Source organism: Aphelocoma coerulescens, chromosome 9, assembly GCF_041296385.1.
Source record: "Aphelocoma coerulescens isolate FSJ_1873_10779 chromosome 9, UR_Acoe_1.0, whole genome shotgun sequence".
NCBI classification, from domain to species: domain Eukaryota; kingdom Metazoa; phylum Chordata; class Aves; order Passeriformes; family Corvidae; genus Aphelocoma; species Aphelocoma coerulescens.
The window spans coordinates 5,205,418-5,224,238 of record NC_091023.1 but is presented as its reverse complement, the minus strand read 5'-3'; the positions used below and the strand labels follow the sequence as shown (position 1 = coordinate 5,224,238).

Genomic DNA, 18,821 nt, shown 5'->3' with positions numbered 1-18,821 from the left:
GGGTCCAATCCCCACCTGGCTGCAGCCTCCTTCAGGGAGTCTTAGAAAGTGAGAAGCTCCCCCTGAGCCTCCTTTTCTCCAGCGTAAACACCCCCAGCTCCCTCAGTTGCTCCTCACCAGACTTGTGCTCCAGCCCCTTCCTCAGCTCCACTCCCCTCTCTGGACACACTCCAGCCTCTCACCATTTTTCTTGAAGTGAGAGGCCCAAAACTAGTACTTGAGGTGTGGTCTCACCAGTGTCCAGCACAGGGGGATGGTCACTGCCCTGGTCCTGCTGGCCACACTATTGCTGATACAAGCCAGGATGCCATTTGCCTTCTTGGCCACCTGGGCACAGGTGACAGCTGTGAGGTCTGATTCTCATGTCTATCAGCACTTCTAACATGCCTTGGTGTTACTTTGAGCAAAGAAGGACTTCAGCATTTTATGGGCCTTCTCTTTCCAAAACAAAGGGGAGGCTCTCAAAAGCGACATCACTGCAGAGCAATGAGGTACTACCTGAAAATTTGGTGGCTTCGTATACCCCTCATGAAGAAAGGTTCCTCCTATACTAACACAGATATCTCATGCAGAATAAAACCCATCAAATCTATTTCTAATTAATGTATTTCTTTTCACGATTGTTCTTAATCCACTTGCCAGAACTACTAGGATTCACCCACAGCCTGTTCTTTCCTCCCACCAGTCTCTTGGTGAAGTCACACAAAGGCTTTCTACTTGTTGCAGGTTGGATTTAACCCATTTTTTTCCCCCCAAGGTGTAATTTTCCAGTCTCTACCATCAGGGGCACTTGAGTGGCTTACTGCCTGACACTTGGAGCAGGAGCACTCTGTTCTGCCAGCTTTAAAGTTAACAGGCTGATTTTTCAGCTTTAGAAGCTTAGACGGCATAAAAGTTCAAGCTCCTTTCCTCCCCTGTCTCCAAGATTCAGCTAAAGCACACAATGAAAAGGAAGATGAGAACAGGTAGCAGGTTAAGGCTTTTGTTCCCTTTCTGCTGTGATATGGAGACAGAAGAGATTAGCTCTCTGGCTGATGCACTTGCTCCAGTTGTGAGGGAATGCTCATTTTCAGTTCATGCAGAGCTGGAGATTTTCTAAATGCCTCCATGGATTGGACTTGTCTGAAGTTGCTCTATCTCAGACATCCAAGAGCTGCCTGTTTGTTGCCTTAGAGCAGCTGAAGTAGCCCCTACATCAGGAGGGCATCTTCCCTGCAGATACACCAGTCTGCAACAACTGCTGTGTTATCCTGAGCGCAGCTCTAAAATGCAGCTCACACGAGAGCTACTGAAGTGGATTAAGCCATTGCTTCATGGCATACACTCTGGCTTTTAAGAGGCTCCTATCATGCCCTCAGCAGAGGTGTTTCAACAAGCAGGAAAAAGGCAGGGGGCTTGAGAGGCTATGTAAAGGACTTAGATAGGAATTAATGGGACAATCAAGGTACGATCAGGATGGGAGCCCTTCAGGAGAGAGGGCTGGGGGAAGGATGCCAGCTTCACACTTTTGTGAAATTAGAGCTCTGGTGTTTGTGATGGTAATAAACTCACCTATATAACAAAGAATGATGTTGTAACATCAGATGTTGCCTTCACTGCACACTGAAGCAGAAATTAGACTGACTGTAAGGAGAATTTGGTAAATGATTGTTGAAGGCGGTATGAGGCTAACACCAGGCACTCCAGCCTTGGGCAGCTGAAATAGTCACTCTTTCCCCTCACACCACTTTGCTCCCACATGAAATCTCTTCTGACCAGCTGTAGCACAAGCTCTGCAAAGGGTGGCACAGTCCAATAGCCTGCATACACTGCCAGTGAAGCATCACACTAACCTAAAACACATTCAGATCACTTCTCCTGAATCCTAGTCTGAAACAAAACAACATGTGAGAAGTGAAATTAATTTGGATGTATTCCTCTCTATTAAATAAGCAGTCATATAGAGAGAAACCAAAATGCTGGATCAGAAACTCCTGAGCTTGCGTCCTGGGCTTTTATTCCTGAAGCAAAGAAGGCATTTCCATGGCATCAAGCAGACGGCTGAAATAAGCATCTTTCCTATATCAAGCTCCATGTGGAAGCTTAGGATCTATGTAAGGTATGAAAAAGCTACAAGCTGGAGGAATGAGGGGGTGGGGATGAAGGAAGAAGGAGGAGGAAAAGACAGGGGGGTGGAGAGTAACACTGGAGAGCAGCAGTGGTCCAGCCCCTCAGAATCTGAAAGCATCACCGGAGCCTCCGGATAAAGACCAGCTTCAGGAGCAAGGCTAGGAGACAGAGGATTTCTGCTCAGTAATAAAGCATGGTGAGTAGGATTTTTGTGATCTGCCTCGCTTGCTCTGGTGCAATGGCATTTCTTTTGCTCTGACACAGTGACTCTGAGTGACTATTATTTTGGGATGACTGCTTGGTTTTGAAGCATTGCTTTTTACTTCTTTCTCCATACATCTGACAAGTCTGTGCCTGTATTTATAAAAATGCACATCCTATCTCCTTTTAAAGCAATAAATTACTGAGGACAGCCAAAGCTGTCAGTATTAACACTTTGCTGTCTGGTACCAACAGGCTGCTGGTCAGGGTAAAAAAAAAAGCCCTCTTTCCTTCTCAGGTATGCAGTGGAAATTTCTGCTCTGCTGCCTTCTCTTAGCAATACAGCGATGATACGGAAGCTTCCTGCGCAGGAATTAAAGCTGCCCTTTTACATGATGTAATTGGAACATTTCAAGCAGCTACGTTTCTTTCAGCCTCAGGTATAGAAGAAAACTGAGTGAGGGGTGCAGAGGTTTTGTCAGAGAAGGAGCCTCCTTTTGTCATGGTCTCAGCCTCCCTCTGCCCTGCCACACACCCCATGCGTGGCTGGGGGAAGCTGTGGGTGCCCTGGATGGGGCCGGGGGAAGCACTGGGTGCTGCTGTGCTCCCAGGGATCCCTCCTGTCAGCACGCAGCAGGACAGTGTGCTGGGAGTAGAAACATGGTCAATTTTACTACGGAAAATCCTGAGCTCCACGAAACAGTTGTCAGGGCTTAAAGGAAGGTTCAGACTTCCCTATAGCACATTGCTAATAAGATTAAGCATTTAACTACACATCTTTCTAGTATTCTGCTACAGAGTCTAAGATTTTACTTTGTGTGCTCAGTGGAATGAAGGTTGAATTAAAAACAAACCAATGTGCTTTTCACTGGTTCTTCATGAGAAAGCCATTGCCTGACCTAAATGTATATGCAAATAATTAGGCATCCTGGGTTACCCAAGAGAGACAAATGATTAAGGGGAATGATACAATACAGCCACTAACAATGATGAGAGGAGTACTCCTAAGGAGAGGCGTGATCTCAATGCAGGTTTGTGTGTCACACAGGCGTCTTTAAAAATAAACATTCTGCTGTTTCCTGAATCATGACTGTCCCTGATTACATCCTCCATCCTTTCCACCCTGTTCTTTTCTGCTTCCTAATGGAGATGAGATAGTAGCAGGGTAATCAGTTTAAGAGAGAAGATGAGCCCTGCTTTAAAATCCTCTTTGGTTTTTACCAGAAGAACTGTTATGTTTATTTGCTTACTAGAAACAGTGTTACAATAACTGCAGTGAGAACATCACTATTCTCTGGCAAGGAAGCCGTATTCTGCTTTGCAATTAAAAATCAAATTAACAGAATGGAATATATGTTCATGATTATTACTAAGTATTTCCATTATTAACTTCCATCTTCTGAAATAGAGAGTTAATGTTTTTGCCTGTAAATAAACAGTGTTATTCCAAAACTACCTCCCTCACACACACTTTACTGGGAGCACCAGCTGTTCCTTATGTGCTGCTAATTGATTAGATACTAAACACTAAAAATTAGTGCTGTTCACTGACTTTAAAAGTAGCTATGGCTTTCACCACCTCATGCTTGCTTGTTTTTGCATTTTAGGACTTCCAACTGGTGGCCAGTAAAAATCCTCCTGAGGTTAAGAAACGGGAGAGCCTCCCAGAGTGCTCTGTTCTTTTCCCCTTTCCCATTACACAATGTATCAAGAAATATCTTTAAAAAGTATTCATCCTAAAATGCATGGATTTGAAGCATAATGCATGTCCATATACCCAAACCAGGGAGATGCTTTCGGGAAATTTATTATGCTACAATTTCTGATGGAAAAGCAGGGTAACATTTTCAAAGGTACCTCTGATACTCAGCATCTTAAGTCTGATTGATATGAAGCCACTTGTGGAAAAGGAATTTTGGACTCACTCCAAACTTGTATTCAAAAACATAAAAGCAGTACAAAGTGAGGTTTTCCCTTCTTTTTGAATTACAAGGCCTAAAAGACTATTCAGTGTTTATCAACTTTTTCATTTAATAAAAGGAAAATGCTTGGAGGGAGGTGAAATTCAGATGCCAAGTGACATGCAGAACTCTGCTTAACAAGAGACAGCAAGGCACCATCTCCACAACCTGCCAGTTGTAAGCGTGATCTAAATGTAAAGAAATCTAAATGTAAAGAAAGAACACTCCTATCTCCCCTTCAAAACCACTATATTCTGAATTGTATGTATTTCTATCTCCAAGAGAGATAATTATACATAAATTACACATCAAATGAACAAGTAAGAGAGGTCCAAGATGGATAGCTGGAAAGATTTTTAAGTAAATGAACCTCAATTATATTTTTTCCTACTTGAGCAAAGTTATTTTGAACCAAACTTGCTGAAGCTGGAGACTTTATCTAAATTTCCTCTTTGTAATAGTATTACTTCTACCCATGCAACCTCACTGAAACAGATACTTCTACTTTCCCAGCAGGATGATATTCCTAGAATTACATGCAAGAGGATTGATATTTTACCTTTTCTTTGAAGATAACCTGAACAAACCTTTCTACTCTGGTATAAGCTAGCAAGATACAACAACTTTCACCCAGCCCAAAACACGAAGTAAGGCTCTCTCACATTCCACCACTGAGGGAAACTTGTAGATGGCTGGCAGAAAGTGTTGGGGGCCATGGACAGAGGCAAATGTGACCCCTCTTTGACTCACATGACAGAGGCAATATCTGGACAGCTTGAATCCTGTCTCCACCCACTTTCCTAATGAATATCTAGTTCCACTGCACCCCTCTTTGGCCCTTGTATGTTGGCCTGGACTTAGGAAGGATTTAGGCTGTCTGAATATGGCTCTTATTAACCAGAACAGTTACCTAACTCAGTCTTGTTCAGGTCCTCATAACCCAGAACCAGAAGCAATTGCTTTGACTGTCCTAAAATCAAGTCTCCTCAGCCCACAGGAGTGTATTCATCTTTCCATTCTAAAACTTTAATTTACTTTTAGATGAATCACAAACACAGTAAAACCTTCTGGTTTTATGAGAAGGCTGTCACACACCCTGCACAGATGGTATATGTGTGAGCATGAAGTATCTCTGCATTTTATGAGCAGTATTATCCAAATTTAAAAGAAAACCTTATTTCCATTATAGTATAAGCCTCAAATCTGATTCTAATTGCCTGCCTAGACACCTGTGAAATCCTAAAAGTGAGCAGCTGGTCTGATCAAGCCAGATAAAAAGTACTGTTTACTGTAGATGGGAAGCCTCAGTGCTGCTGCTGCACCAAATCTTATTGTAAAAGACAAGTAAACAGTAGCCCAGTGTAAGATTCAAGGATGTCCTTTATTTAAAATCATTCCATAAGCAATTTTGCAGATAGTAAAAACCCATTAATTTGTTATTTATGAAGAAAACATTGAGACTCTCAGTACACTGACTGCTGGTTTCCACAGGTTTCTGTTCTTTACAGTGATTTTTAATTGCAAATTGTATTTCCTTTGCAAAGGTGGAAATCAGGCCCTAGTATATCTTTTATCCCTGTGGAAAAGGCAATATACTGCAAGTCCAAGAGAAGAATAATTGTAAAGGAACAGAGACAGGCACTAGTGTAGCTGAGTGCATGGGTCAATAAATCCCAGAGAAATGTACTATGTTTTAAATGCCTACGATAATATTTCATAGAATTTTGATTAGCTTTACACAACCACTGGAGGGTAACTTTCCCTTACAGCACTTTAATCTGTTTCTAACTTCACTGGTACAGCTTCTGGGGTTAGAGATAGAACTTGTGTCCCTGCAGAGACAAAAAAAAAGGTATCTTGGTATAATCCATTATAACCAGAAGGGCTAGAAGTATTAATAGATATAGGAAGAGAGAATCATCACATAAATATTTCTGGTCTGTTTTTGGAAAGAAGTTCATTGGTAGTTTATATCACATGAGTATGAAGAGAAACCCAGAGTATGGGAAGTTACAAAACAGCAACTAAGAAGAATGTTTTAAAAAATCTGCAGACTCTGGTAGTCTGCCCTGAAGAGCCCTCAAAGAAGTTGACTGAGGAGGTCCTGCCTTTCTTGTTGTTCATTTTAAATAACATTTTTAATGGGGAAGTTTTACAAAGATGTGACAGTCTTAGAATTAGCAGGATGGCACAATGAACTAGGTACGAGGTCTGGCATGAATCCTGAGGGAGTATTAGAGAAAGAATATATGGGAATAAATAGAGACATTAAATAATTAGAATATATAGTTAGTGATTCTATCTATCTATCTATCTATCTATCTATCTATCTATCTATCTATCTATCTACTAGATATTAAAAAACCCAACAAACCAAACCACAAAACCCCCACAAAACCAAAACAACAGCTAACACTTTTTTCCTCATCAGAAGAAACTGAAAAGGTAGCACAGGCTACCATCAGTGTATCTTACATTATTATACTACAGATATTTTCAGTAAAAATGTTACTTGGGCCATTTTGGCTTTCATGTTAAAACTGTTCATCTAATCTATAAAAAAAAAAAAAAGATGCAAGAACAAGCCTTGAAATTTCTATACCCAGTTATCAAACTGGTCATCCATTGTGCTTCTTATCAAGGAGATACAATTCAGATCAAACATTACTTTATTCCAAAGATTAACTTATGTCATTCTAAATTCTTAGCTTTAATACATTTCATACTTGACAGTAAATAAATCCATCCCTGAAAGCCTTTTTAATGCATCTGTAGAAAAGTTCCCAAGTATGCAATATCCTACAAAAGTGACCTTTGCTTAATACTCAGAATGGGCAGAAACAGCTGCAGGACTTCAAAGAGTCCTACATAACACTGTTGTAAGGCTGGCACTTGCCAATGTCACAGACCTCTAAGGAGCTTCTCGGCAGCATCAGGAGCTTCCCACAGGGACATGGTACCTCCTTCTACACTTGCAAAGGACTGAGATGTCAGACACTTTATTTCTGGGATATTAATAACTGGTCTTGCATCAGCTGTTTCTGATTGTTTTCTCCACCCTGCTGGAGTTCTGCACACTGAATTGCTTGTCGATCACACCTTGCTTTTCAGAAGAGGAGTGTAATCGTGTCCCAGTGACCTATTTCTAAATATGCAAAACAAGTTTCCCGCAGCATCAGTGAACTCCAGATACCTGTCAGTGTAGTAAAATGTTTCCTGGCTTTCATTAAGGATGTTCTGTAACATTCACATGTAGTGCCAAGCGCAAATAAATGTGCCAACATCTCAATCACACTGATAGATGCCCATCTATCGCTACCCACCACGTTTTCCACCGCATGTCAAATATTCACACTTTGCCATTACATTCTCTACCTTTTGTCACTGACCTACATTTAGTTGTAAATATTGCTAATCACCTGCTAGTTTGCAGCTTCTGTAAGAAAGAGGCTGTCACTGATCTGCCTGCTGGAGAAGTGCTCCCAAATACACAGTCCCGCATCTTGTGAGTTGCTGGTCAGTGTGTGGCTGTTCCAGCCAGGCCTGGCAACTGAAAAGCTTCTGGAGGCTACAGACAGCTATTATAGTTCAAAATAGACAGAAGACTGCTTTAAGTTCTCTATTAGGAGTACAAAGGCTTGGCTTGGTGCTGAATTTAACATCTCCTGTTCAGTGTCTCCAATTGTTTATTTATGTCTAACCAATTCAAAACAAGATAAATCATTAAATGAGGTTTCATTAAGGAGAGATCAAAGCATGCTCTTTCAAGAACAGGACTCTGAGTTATTGTGCTGCTTCCCACCAAGTAAAAATCTGGTTGCTCTAACAGCTTTTAGGTAGTGCTTGCTTCGTCCCTGACCTACCTTTATGTAACTCCATTGACTTACTCAATATTCAGGTTGATGTATGACAGGAAAGGGTCAAATGTTTCTACAAAAGAACTGCCGGAAAACTGAAAGTGACATGGCTAAAATAATTAATGACTAATTAGATTAATGAAAACATAAAACAGGTTCAATACTAAACTATATAGGCAGAGCCTGAAATGGGCATTGATACAGGTACTAGAGTATTTTTAGAAACAGCTAATCAATGCACAGTGCAGATTCACTGTGGCGATTCCTCTGTGTGCTACACGGGTCTTTGTAAATTGGAGATGACACTTTTGTCATGACTAACAATGATTTTCAATATGGCATTTTTGATTTTTGACAATAAAAGTAGCTGTGTAGGAAATGATACATTATGCTCAGGGGGAAGCAAAATCAGTAATTCAGTTTCTGCATGCTTCCAGGGTGGTACCAAGGTTTATGGATTTTCTATTCACAGATAAGAATTATTTTAATATAAAGTGAGCGTCATGTGTCAAAAGTTTGATCTGTTTTCTCAGGAGATTTCCCAACTTGGGATCTTTGTCCTCCTCTAAGGTACAGATGTATGAACTGCTGCCTCCCTGATGCACACATTTGCATGTTGAAGTTTTTCAGGCATTGCTTTTTGTTGATGCCTCTTCTACCTTCAGAACAGAACCTTTACCTTGTTAAAAGCCTTCCTGAAGTCATAATCCTCAGTGCAAATCTGTGTATTTCTAACAGACAAAATGTTCTCTGAGCCTCAGCTACCAACCCATAATGTGCACTGTTTTCTCCTTGTTGGATCTTCCAGCCAACACACCCTTAGTTTCACTCAATCTGTTCCTCATGCAGTGCCATGACTCAATGATGGAAATGTCTGGTGACAGACAAGCTCAATTTTTTGGTGCTTAATATTCCTTCCTTTGTTCTCCAGTTGCTTTCAAAATTTACAAGTGCTACCCACCAACCTCACAATGGTTGTGTTCTGCTGTTTTCTTTACAGAAACAGATGTGAGGAAGCAGCATGGAGCTCAAGAGAGGAAAGACTTTCATAAAATCCAGTGTACAACATGAGAAAGTGCCACCGGTGCATACAGCTCCTACCAACAAAGATGAGATGGGCAAAGACAAAAAGGCAGTTCTGGGGGGAAACCAAAGTGTGGCTGAAGTCCAGCTGGCATGTTTGGCCACACACAAGAACTACAGATTTTCTACCAGAGCAGCAAGGAATGGAGCTGGTGATCACAACCTGGAAAAATCATCTGGCTCCTCCTACAAGCTTGTAAGGAAGAGTAAAACCCATGACTGTGTTACTGAGGCAGACAAAACAGAGCACTGCAGCCCCAGCAGCAGGGCTTGCGAGGAAGGTTTTTTTGGAAAGGGCAAGGGCCGACTTGTCAATAGCATCAGCTTTACAGGGATGTCCAGCTCCAGCAGTAAGAAGGAGTGTGTGGTCAGCCCCAGCCAGTCTGCATGCAGCAGTCAGATGATCGATTACAGGAACTTTGTGCCACAGATGCCTTTTGTACCAGCTGTTGCAAAAACCATTCCCAGGAAGAGGATTTCCCTCAAGAGATCTAAGAAAGGGCTCAGAGATATATTTCACATAAGAAAAAATAAACCAGACAGCCTCTCATTTCTGGTGGAGAAGGACAAGAACCTGTCCTCTCCAGGCTGCAGGAGTGAGTTGTCTGGACGTCTTGCAAAGTATCTTTTCAAAACTGGAGAAACTTGTGCAGCTGATTGCTTGTCACAGGACTGCTCAGACAGTGAACTGCAGTCTGACTCCTCCTATGACTACTGCAATGCCCTGTGTGAAGATGTTGCCTCTCTGAAGAGCTTTGACTCCCTCACTGGCTGTGGGGAAATCTTTGCTGATGAGACCTCTGCTCATCTGGAGCTGGAGAACAGCAAAGACCTTCTGCTGAGGCGAAGCAAGCACAAAGACAGCCCTGGCATGGGCTCCTTCCAAGGAGGGGTGGAGCAGCTGGCCTCTCCTGGCCAGAATGAGACAGTGGAATTTGCAAAGTTTTGGGACAACATCAACAAATCAGTAAGGCTACATCAGAGTGCTCTGTTTGAAAAGAAGTTACTGAAGATACCTAGTTCTGACATAGAAAAGGATAGAAATCAGGCTGCTGTACCGGTCACAGACCCCCAGGAGTCACCTGATAAAGAAGGCGACAATTCCAAAGACAGCTCCACAGAAACAGAAACACCGAAAAGTGAAAACCAGGAATCCACATCCACAAGTGATGAAGGCTACTATGATTCATTCTCTCCTGGACAAGATGATGAACTGAAGGAAGCTCAGACCCCTGGTGTCCCGGGTAGATTTCCAAGAGACAGCTACAGCGGAGATGCCCTTTATGAGCTCTTCTATGACCCAAATGAAGTTAAAGTAAACCCTATCCTTGATGATGACTTGTGTGCATCTGAAAGTGTTTCAGAGCAAGCCATTGAAATCCCTTTGTCCATTTACAGCTTTCATGTTGGAGCTGAGGAGAACATGGCTTCCCAACCAACTCTAGATATCATCAGCCAGGGTTTTTTCCACAGCACATGGAAAGGCAAAGAATGCTTGCTAAAGCTCTGTGATACTGAGCTTTCACTGACCATGGGGATAATAAACTGGCTACGAAAACACTCAGGACTCATTTCCTCCCCTGATTCTCTTCAGAGTCCTCAATCACAGCCAGAAAAGTCTAATGATTCATTGATCCTGCCCAGTCACAGTGCAGAGCAGAAAGGGAGCACAGAAGCTCAGCAGGAGACACCAGGCAAGGGTGAATCTAACATATTTAATGTATGTGTGCCTTTGGAGGAAAGCAAACACACAACCCAGGCCTCTTCAGTAAACATTGCTGGAGGTGACCACAGCCTGGACTCCTGCCTGAGCACATCTAATCTGGGTTTCCAAGGAAGAGAAGGGAGTCACCACAAGGACTTAACTACAGCACCTGGGGCTGTGGAAACCACCAGATCATCAAGTTATGCACCACAATCACAGGCTAACAGAGACACTCTGCAGACATCTTCAACTGAGAGTGAGAAGCTAGCAATTTCATTGGGATGTGAGACATCCGGAGATAAAAACCCACTGCCAGAAAAGCTGAACAGAGAGAGTGGCTCCCAGAGGTCTGAAAATCCTTCATTAGATGATAATCACGAAGTAGAATCATGTTACTCCTACAAGACTGCTGCGACCTCACTCCGAGATCCCCTTGAGAGGGAAGACAGAAATAAACCAATGTATCACTCTATCTCCTGTGACAAACCACCACAGCCTCTAACCCTCAGTCACTTCCAGAGCTACATGAGCCCAACACCAACAGAGAGCAGCACTAACATAGTGCAGCTCTTAGAGCACTGTGTAACACAGGTGGCATCATTAAAAATTAGCTATGAAAACAAGCACCTAGAAGACAAATACATCGGGAATGAAATGAACAGTATAATTCATAAGATGTCTCAGTACAAAAACAAGTTATTTTTGCAAAATGAATGCAACTGTGTTGCTCAAAATCCAGAATATCCCAGTATTCCTAGCACAAACCAGTACAACTATGAGACAAGTTTCCAATCTAGCAGTCTGTATCATTTGAAGCAAAATGGGGAGCAAATTTGCTCTGAAGATCAGAAAAGTAGAGCAAAAATCACCAATGAGGTTACTCAAAGCAAGATAAATTTTGAATACGCCCAGCTGAATAATCAAGCACTCTCCTATTTAAAGGACTTTGGTCTCAGTTCGAGTGATTCTGGCCCTGAGACATCTCTTAGTAGACCAACATTTTTACCTCTCTTTAACTCTGTCTGCCCAGACATAGCTGGTACCTTCTCAAAAGCCTCACACAGCACAGCTGTCTCTCTGTCTGACTCTCTGCAGTCCGAGGAGGCCAAGAAGTGCAGCCCAGGGCCCTGGAACTATGCAGACACCCCCTGCCATGGCCTGGCTGGAGGGAGTGCTCTGTCCCCTCTCCTAGAGGCAGTGGCCCGGGATACAGCAGTGACAGCCAGGAACCACCAGTGACACACCTGCATGGAGAAGGTGAGTGCTCAGGGGAAGGGTAAAATTAAATGTGAAACAAATAACATCTGTTCCCATCTCACAGAGGGACACCTAACAGCAGTGGAGTCTGAGGTATTCAGGGTCTGTCATTTATGCAGGGGGTTGCATGAGAAAGCCAGGATCTGCAGTGTGAAACGACAGTGCAGAGGTGCCCTGTCCCTGCAGTTGCACACATACGGTGTGCTGTCAGGCACAAGGGAAAAGCCACAGTACTGTGCTCCTGCTCCTAAGTGCACCCAAAGGATGTCCTCCTTCTTCCAAGCCTGAGGTCTTTCTTCAGAAGGTGCAGCTGGTCTCTGACCAAACTGTGCTGTGGCAGAGCAAGAGTTGAAGCCAAGGCATGCGCCACATGCAAGGCTTGACAGGCTTCTCAGGAGAGGGATTACAGGGTCTGTGCTGCAACTCAAGCATTTGAAAATCCTTCAGCCACACTCACATAGTATAGGGAGATCCAGAATCTGCTCTGTGCTGTGGGTAAGAAACAGCTTTGCTGCAAACCAGAAACAGCTGATGAAGCACACAGCGGTTGTGCTGGCTCAGGTTTACCTGTCATGTGGGGCTTTAGGCCAGAGTAGGTACTATGTGTATGGAGAATTCTAACTCTGTGCCAGCTGAGAAATCCTCTGTCCCCCAGCTGCTGAGAGGAATTTGTTGTAGGAGTAGGAAACTTGGGTAAATTCTCTATCATGTGCCCTGCCAAAACTGACAGAGTGGCTGGGCTCTGCCCAGCCTGGGCCTCTGAGAAGGCCCCTTTGGAGGTGGTGGAAGACAAAGAGGAGGCTGCAGCATGGCCCAGGATAGAGAATTAAGGAACAGCTCACTATTGAACAGAAGGATACAGGGAACACAACATTTCTCTGGCTTTTGCTGCTCACAGCAGTGTGACTGCTTTCTGGTCATCTCTAAAGGCTTCCCAAGCAGCACAAACTAAAAAGGACAGTGTTTCTCTCTGCATGAGGCAAGAACACCCTTACTTTTAAAAGTCTGGGTAGATTCAGCCACCTGCTTTTCTATTTACATCATTGTGAAAATGACCTTGTCCACAATGACAAGTCTCCCGTTGCAGACAGGGATATTTTTCAGGGGTCTGCATGAAGTTAAGGGCCAGAGACTGTCAGTCTTCCATATCTTTAACCAACACATTGTTTAGTTATAATCTTCTCATCAGTAAATTAGGTCTTTCTCAACAGAAAAAAGTGATCTTGGTTTTTTTCCCATTTTTGTTGTAAACAACACTGCATTTGTGGTGGTTCTTCTGATTAGCCAGTTACCTTTTTGTGTCACCAGAATTATTAGCAGAACTTGCTGTCCAAGGACACACCATAGTCCTTAGAACTACTCATCTCTTTTAGATATTTCTGAAATGATAGACTGAGTACAGATGAAGCAAGGTTTGGGCTTACAGCTAGCATACGTATGGAACCACAACTAGGCACAGCTTCTTGGGGTTAGAAGAACAGATCAATGTATACATTGGCCTGACATTTTTATTTTGCTGTGAATGTTAATCCACAGGGTACTGCTAGGAACATCCCTGCCTTTGCAAGCTAGGAATACAAAGGGATTCTAATTCTGAGGAGTGGCTTTCTGATAGAAACAGAGAAGGGAGCCATGGCTGTGCGACTGTCAGGAGTGGTAACAGACTGTATCTTGACACTGAACAAGATGTAACACAAGTAGACATTACTGGGCTTGGGGCACATTCTTTGCGTTGTATCAAGTGGCAGCTGCTGTGTGCCACCACATGCCAGCACTGATAATACCTGCCATGGCAGGAATGGGACCAGGCCACGCTTTCACCTGAGTTCCAGAGAAAAGACAATTCAAGCTTTTTTCCAACAGAGAACCGCTGATTTTTGATAAAGGTTTCTCAAACAGTAAAATGAATTAAATTTTAGATTATAGATGGGATTTATGTATTCATAAAGTGACTTTGAGGACTGGGCTCATTTTAAGGAATCATTTAACATCAGGGTTGCTGTTTCTTCTAATTTTTTACAGAAAAAGAATTTAGACAATCGTTAAAATGTCATTTACCATGGTTAAAAGAACTGGCTGTGGGGACAAACGGTGGCATGTGACTGAATTTTCCTACCCAATATTTTCTTGCCTGCCCACATTAACAGATGGCCTACAGGTTTGCCGGAAATTTTAAATCTTTGTGGAGATGACTCAGGAGCTTTGCCTTAATCACGGGGGTGGTAGTGCAAGAGAGGCAATGTACAAACACGGTGTCACCTCCGACTCCATGGAGACAGACAGCACCGAGAAACACTCCTACGCTGGACATGACTGTGCAAACTGCAAGAGCTTATACAAAAAGAATAGTCTAAAATGCCACACTTGGGAGCTGTGAAACAAGTGACAGATCCAGAGGGGGACTCCTCCTTTGTCCCTCAGAACAAATGCAGCCCCATATCCTGCCATGGACTCCCAGGTCTGACCTGAAGGAGGTGGGAAGAAGGTCACCTTTCTTGCCATTGGTTGCAGGGCAGAGGAAAAGCCCTTATCGAAAGTCATTAAAATCTCCAGGTTTTGTCAGCCCATCTCAACAATATCCCAGGACCCACAGTAACAAACAAGCCCATCCTCTCTGCTCCAAAGAGTGTGCAGGGTTCCCCTGGGCCATGCCTGGTCTCTTGGGCTTTGCTACCCTGGCAAACAGACACAGGACTGTGATGAAGAATGGTACAAGAAATGCCAGTCACAGCTCCTCTTCCATTTCTCCCTTCCCTGGCCTTTTAGAGAGAAATCTGCAAATGCCTTGTATCTGAGCTCACCAGGAATCTGAACCCTGACTGTAAAGGAACCCCAGGCATTCTCACATGGGAATATGGAAGGCTTATTTAAAAAGTGGGAATTACAGATAAAAAATTGCAATGAAAACCATAGTTTTCATTCTTCAGTGTCTAAAGGTTAGGACTTAGGAAGTGAACTCAGTCCAACCCCTGCATACAGGGAGGATTCCTAGATCCATACATTCATGGATCATAGAAAACAAGCACAGAAGTTCGTGATTTTCCACCAGATGTTTTTCATCAGGAAACTTCATCTTCAGAAAGGAAGCACAGTCCTCAAGCAGTGCCTTGGGAGGTCTTTTCTTGACTCTTAAAATATCTGGAACTGACCAGACAACGCTGGATGTCACAGCAGTTGGACACATGCAGAACAAAACACTCTCTGCAAACAACAGCATTTCAGACCACTGAGCCATTTCCACCACTTAATGGGTTTTGAACTGCATCTTCCATTAACTGGTAGATGTGGCAGAGCAACAAAACCTCTTGTGCTCCCAACAATATGTGCTCACTTCATTCAAATGCAGAACTGCCACATTATGCACCAGTTGAAGATTTTGGATGTGTTTCAGTGATAGCCCTGAAAGGAGTGCATTGCAATAAGCTTGCCCTCAGGTCAGAAAAAAAGTACATAACTGTCAATCAAACAGGAATTGGTATAATAGATAGGGCAGCTGTAGATAAAAGAAGACAGCATTGCATATGTGATTGCTGTTATCAAGGAACTGAGATTCAGAAGCAGAAAAAATACAACCAAGGCACTGCAAAGTGACAGAGGAATGTGTATCTGATCCTCACTAACTGAAGGTCTACTCAAGTCTAGGCAATTCCTGTAATGCTTTTTATTCCCTCCTGGTTCAACTTCACTCCCTCTCTCTTAAATAAGGTTGTACTTCTCCCAGACAGGTAATTTCTCTATCTGATAAGTATAGAGAAGGCAGACTGCAATATTTGGATTTGATAAAAAGGAAAAGCAGAATGAAGTCTCATCCGCATATAGGCAGTTTTCTGCTCAAGCAGGGTATTATTTCTCAAAATGGTCAGAGAGATACCTTAACAGATGAAAAAATAAAGGCAGAACCTCTGTGCACACAGCAGGGAAAGTGTGTGGTAGCTTCTGAAGTTTGGTGTAAGAAATCCTCCTATTTCCATGCTCCCTTCATGGCACAGTAAAGGGATGGTCTCTCAAGCTGCACAGGATGGAACGTAACAAGAATACAGCACAGAGACAGCCAGCACATTTTCTGCACTGGAAACGCCTCTGGCTCTGAAACACACACCTGTGTAAAGTCAGTTGCCCGGACCATGCTGCAGTGGATATTGAAATCTCATCTGACAGCCCACCGGCCATACACACACACACACACACACACACACACACACACACACACACACACACACACTCCTGTTACTCCTGTTCAGACAAATGCATCACAGAGTACAAATGTACTGTTTGTCACATGTGGTACCATGGAAGCAAAGAGCGGGGAGACAGAGGTGACAGGTCACTGCCTCTGCTAATACATTTGAATGTTAGTCACCATGTGCTCAGATACTTGGGCTAAATGATAAATTTAAACGATTTTCTCCTTCATTAAATGCTGTTGCTTCTGGACTTGGCTCTGTCTCACTGTACTGTCTTCATGGTACTTTGTCATCAGTGCTAATTCTACCCAAAATCAGAATTCTATCAGGAGGAAATGTTCTTTCCAGAGTACTTGCTAGAGGAGGGTTTTTCCACACAGTTATCAGCACAGATAATCTCTTAAATGCCAGATGCACTATAATGTGTTTCATTTTAAAACTGAAGAAATTGATTTGCTGCTTTACCCGCTATTGCAGCAGGATGGTTTCCATGGATACAGCCTTATAGGGACTCTATTTTCCCCCTGTTGACAACAGTACAGAAAGCTAAATTCTCATCTTCACTGCACCAGCATAAATTTGAAGCCAGGGGAATGATTCCCAGATTTAACCCTGAGAGCAGAAGTTGGCTCCCAGTCTCCTTCAGCCCTGAATTTGAGATTTCGAAGGGGATGGCAATGGAGGGAAAAAAGGAAAAGAACAGCAGCATGGTCTGAGGGACAGGACATATGAAACCCACAGTGCCTCTGTATGAGAAAGGGGGAGAAGTCAAGGCAGAATGCAAACACACTAACTCAGTAAGAGGTTTTGTGTCTTGCCTGACATTTAAGTGCAAAAATACAAGTCAGATTTGGGCTACAGAACTTCGGCTACAAAATTATCTGCATGGAATTGGGCCCTTTTTGTTCAAATGAATCAGTTGTTACCATTCTGAAGAAAACCTGCTTCACTTCAGGTCAGGAAGGCATAAGAGTGGGAAGAAGGGGGAAGTGAGAGCCTTGTATCCAAAGCAGGCTTCTTCTTTCATCTAGGAGAGAATCTGGCCCCCTCTGGAATACAGAAAAACTGAATGCAAAGGAGATCCTCACCTTGAGAATGGGCTGTAAGAGTCTGATGGCAATTATACTCACAAGTCAGCAAGTAAAAAAAGAGTAGGATGAAGAGCCTGGTAACTTCAGTTTTTTGAATCTCAAGTGTAAAATATTTCGTTCCATTTCCTGCATCAGAAAATACAGAGGCAGAAAGAGAGGCCTCCAGACAACTCTCTATTTTACCTTTGCCAAGGGGCTGCAGTAGGTGTTTGGAAAAGGAGTGTCAGAAACAGGGCAAATGGAGAATTTTGAAACCTGACATAATCAATCTCCTATCTTCTGGCAATCAGCACTCTCTGAGCTAGACCTTGGCTCCTCCTGGATGTCTGGGTTTAATGCTCCCTCCCTTTTCCAAACTCCCTTAAGCATGGGAACTTCAAAGCCTTTTAATATCTGTTATGAACCTTTCATAGTTTAATGTCTTTAAGGCACCTCTTAAAATCTCATGTCTTTTGTGCTATACTTATCAGTTGCGCTTTGCAAAACTTCAAAAATATTCCTTTAGAATTTTCTCCTTTTCTGACATCTGTTTGTTCCTAAAACAGGCACTGTCCCTTTTGTGGTCTAGCAACACTGGGAAGATTACAGACCTTTTGTGATTCAGGGCAGAGGCCATGCCTCAGTATGTAAGTCTGAGGTCTCTGTGTAAATGAAGACAGAGTTCAGGGAGATGGAAAACACAGAAATCCCCAGCATCAACAGATTTTCTGTATTTTTCTAAAAAACCCCACCAAACAAACAAACAAAACCAACTCAAATCCAACAAGAAAACCCAAAACCCCAACCCCAAACCAGATAATTTTAAATCTGCCTAAACTAAGAGTAAAAAAAATAACCATCCAGTGAAAGGCATGAAGGACTTGTCATGAGCACTGGAGCCTGCACTGTTTTGATGAAATGTCCAAAATGAACACAGTTCCCCATCAGGTCTTACAGAAGGCTGTTCTGTTTTAAGCAAACTCTCCTACTGCTCAGTTCTTCCAGAAAGATTGGAAGGTATATATCTGGTGTGACAAGTTTCTTCTGTCACTCAAATCATGGGGACTGCATCTCTTTTACATTTGAAGGTGAGAAAGATATTCAAAGTTCTTGGACAGAAATAGAGCTCAGGAGAAAGAGACACAAAGAAGTACTGTATGTTAGGGTTTTCCTGTGGAGTAAGGAAATATTCTGAGCTTCTCTCTACAGGCATGTGGCAGGCCTGCTCAAGGAAAGCTTAAAAGATCTTGTGGCAATTAATAATAGTGTCAGCCAGTGATGACAACTACACAAGTGATACCAAGGTAATACAGCCATAAATTTCTCTCCTCCCACAATCAGCTATCCTCCACTTTGAGGTGATTATATTATCCAAGGGGAAACTGTCAGTCTGC

At 42.8% G+C, this 18,821-nt stretch overlaps 1 protein-coding gene across 2 annotated transcripts in view; it reads left to right on the top strand.

Moving 5' to 3' along the window:
- Positions 1-9,149: 9,149 nt before the first annotated feature.
- AMER3 (APC membrane recruitment protein 3) overlaps positions 9,150-18,821 on the top strand; it is a 29,825-nt gene continuing 20,153 nt past the window's right edge. Inside the window, exons 1-2 of one of the 2 annotated variants that reach the window (XM_069024352.1) lie at positions 9,150-12,173; positions 14,321-14,373. In XM_069024352.1, the coding sequence (XP_068880453.1) occupies positions 9,150-12,155 (3,006 nt within the window). In that variant the 3' untranslated portion in view covers positions 12,156-12,173; positions 14,321-14,373. Of the gene's footprint in view, positions 12,174-14,320; positions 14,374-18,821 lie in introns of those variants that run through there. The other variant, XM_069024351.1, reaches the window with a different exon arrangement.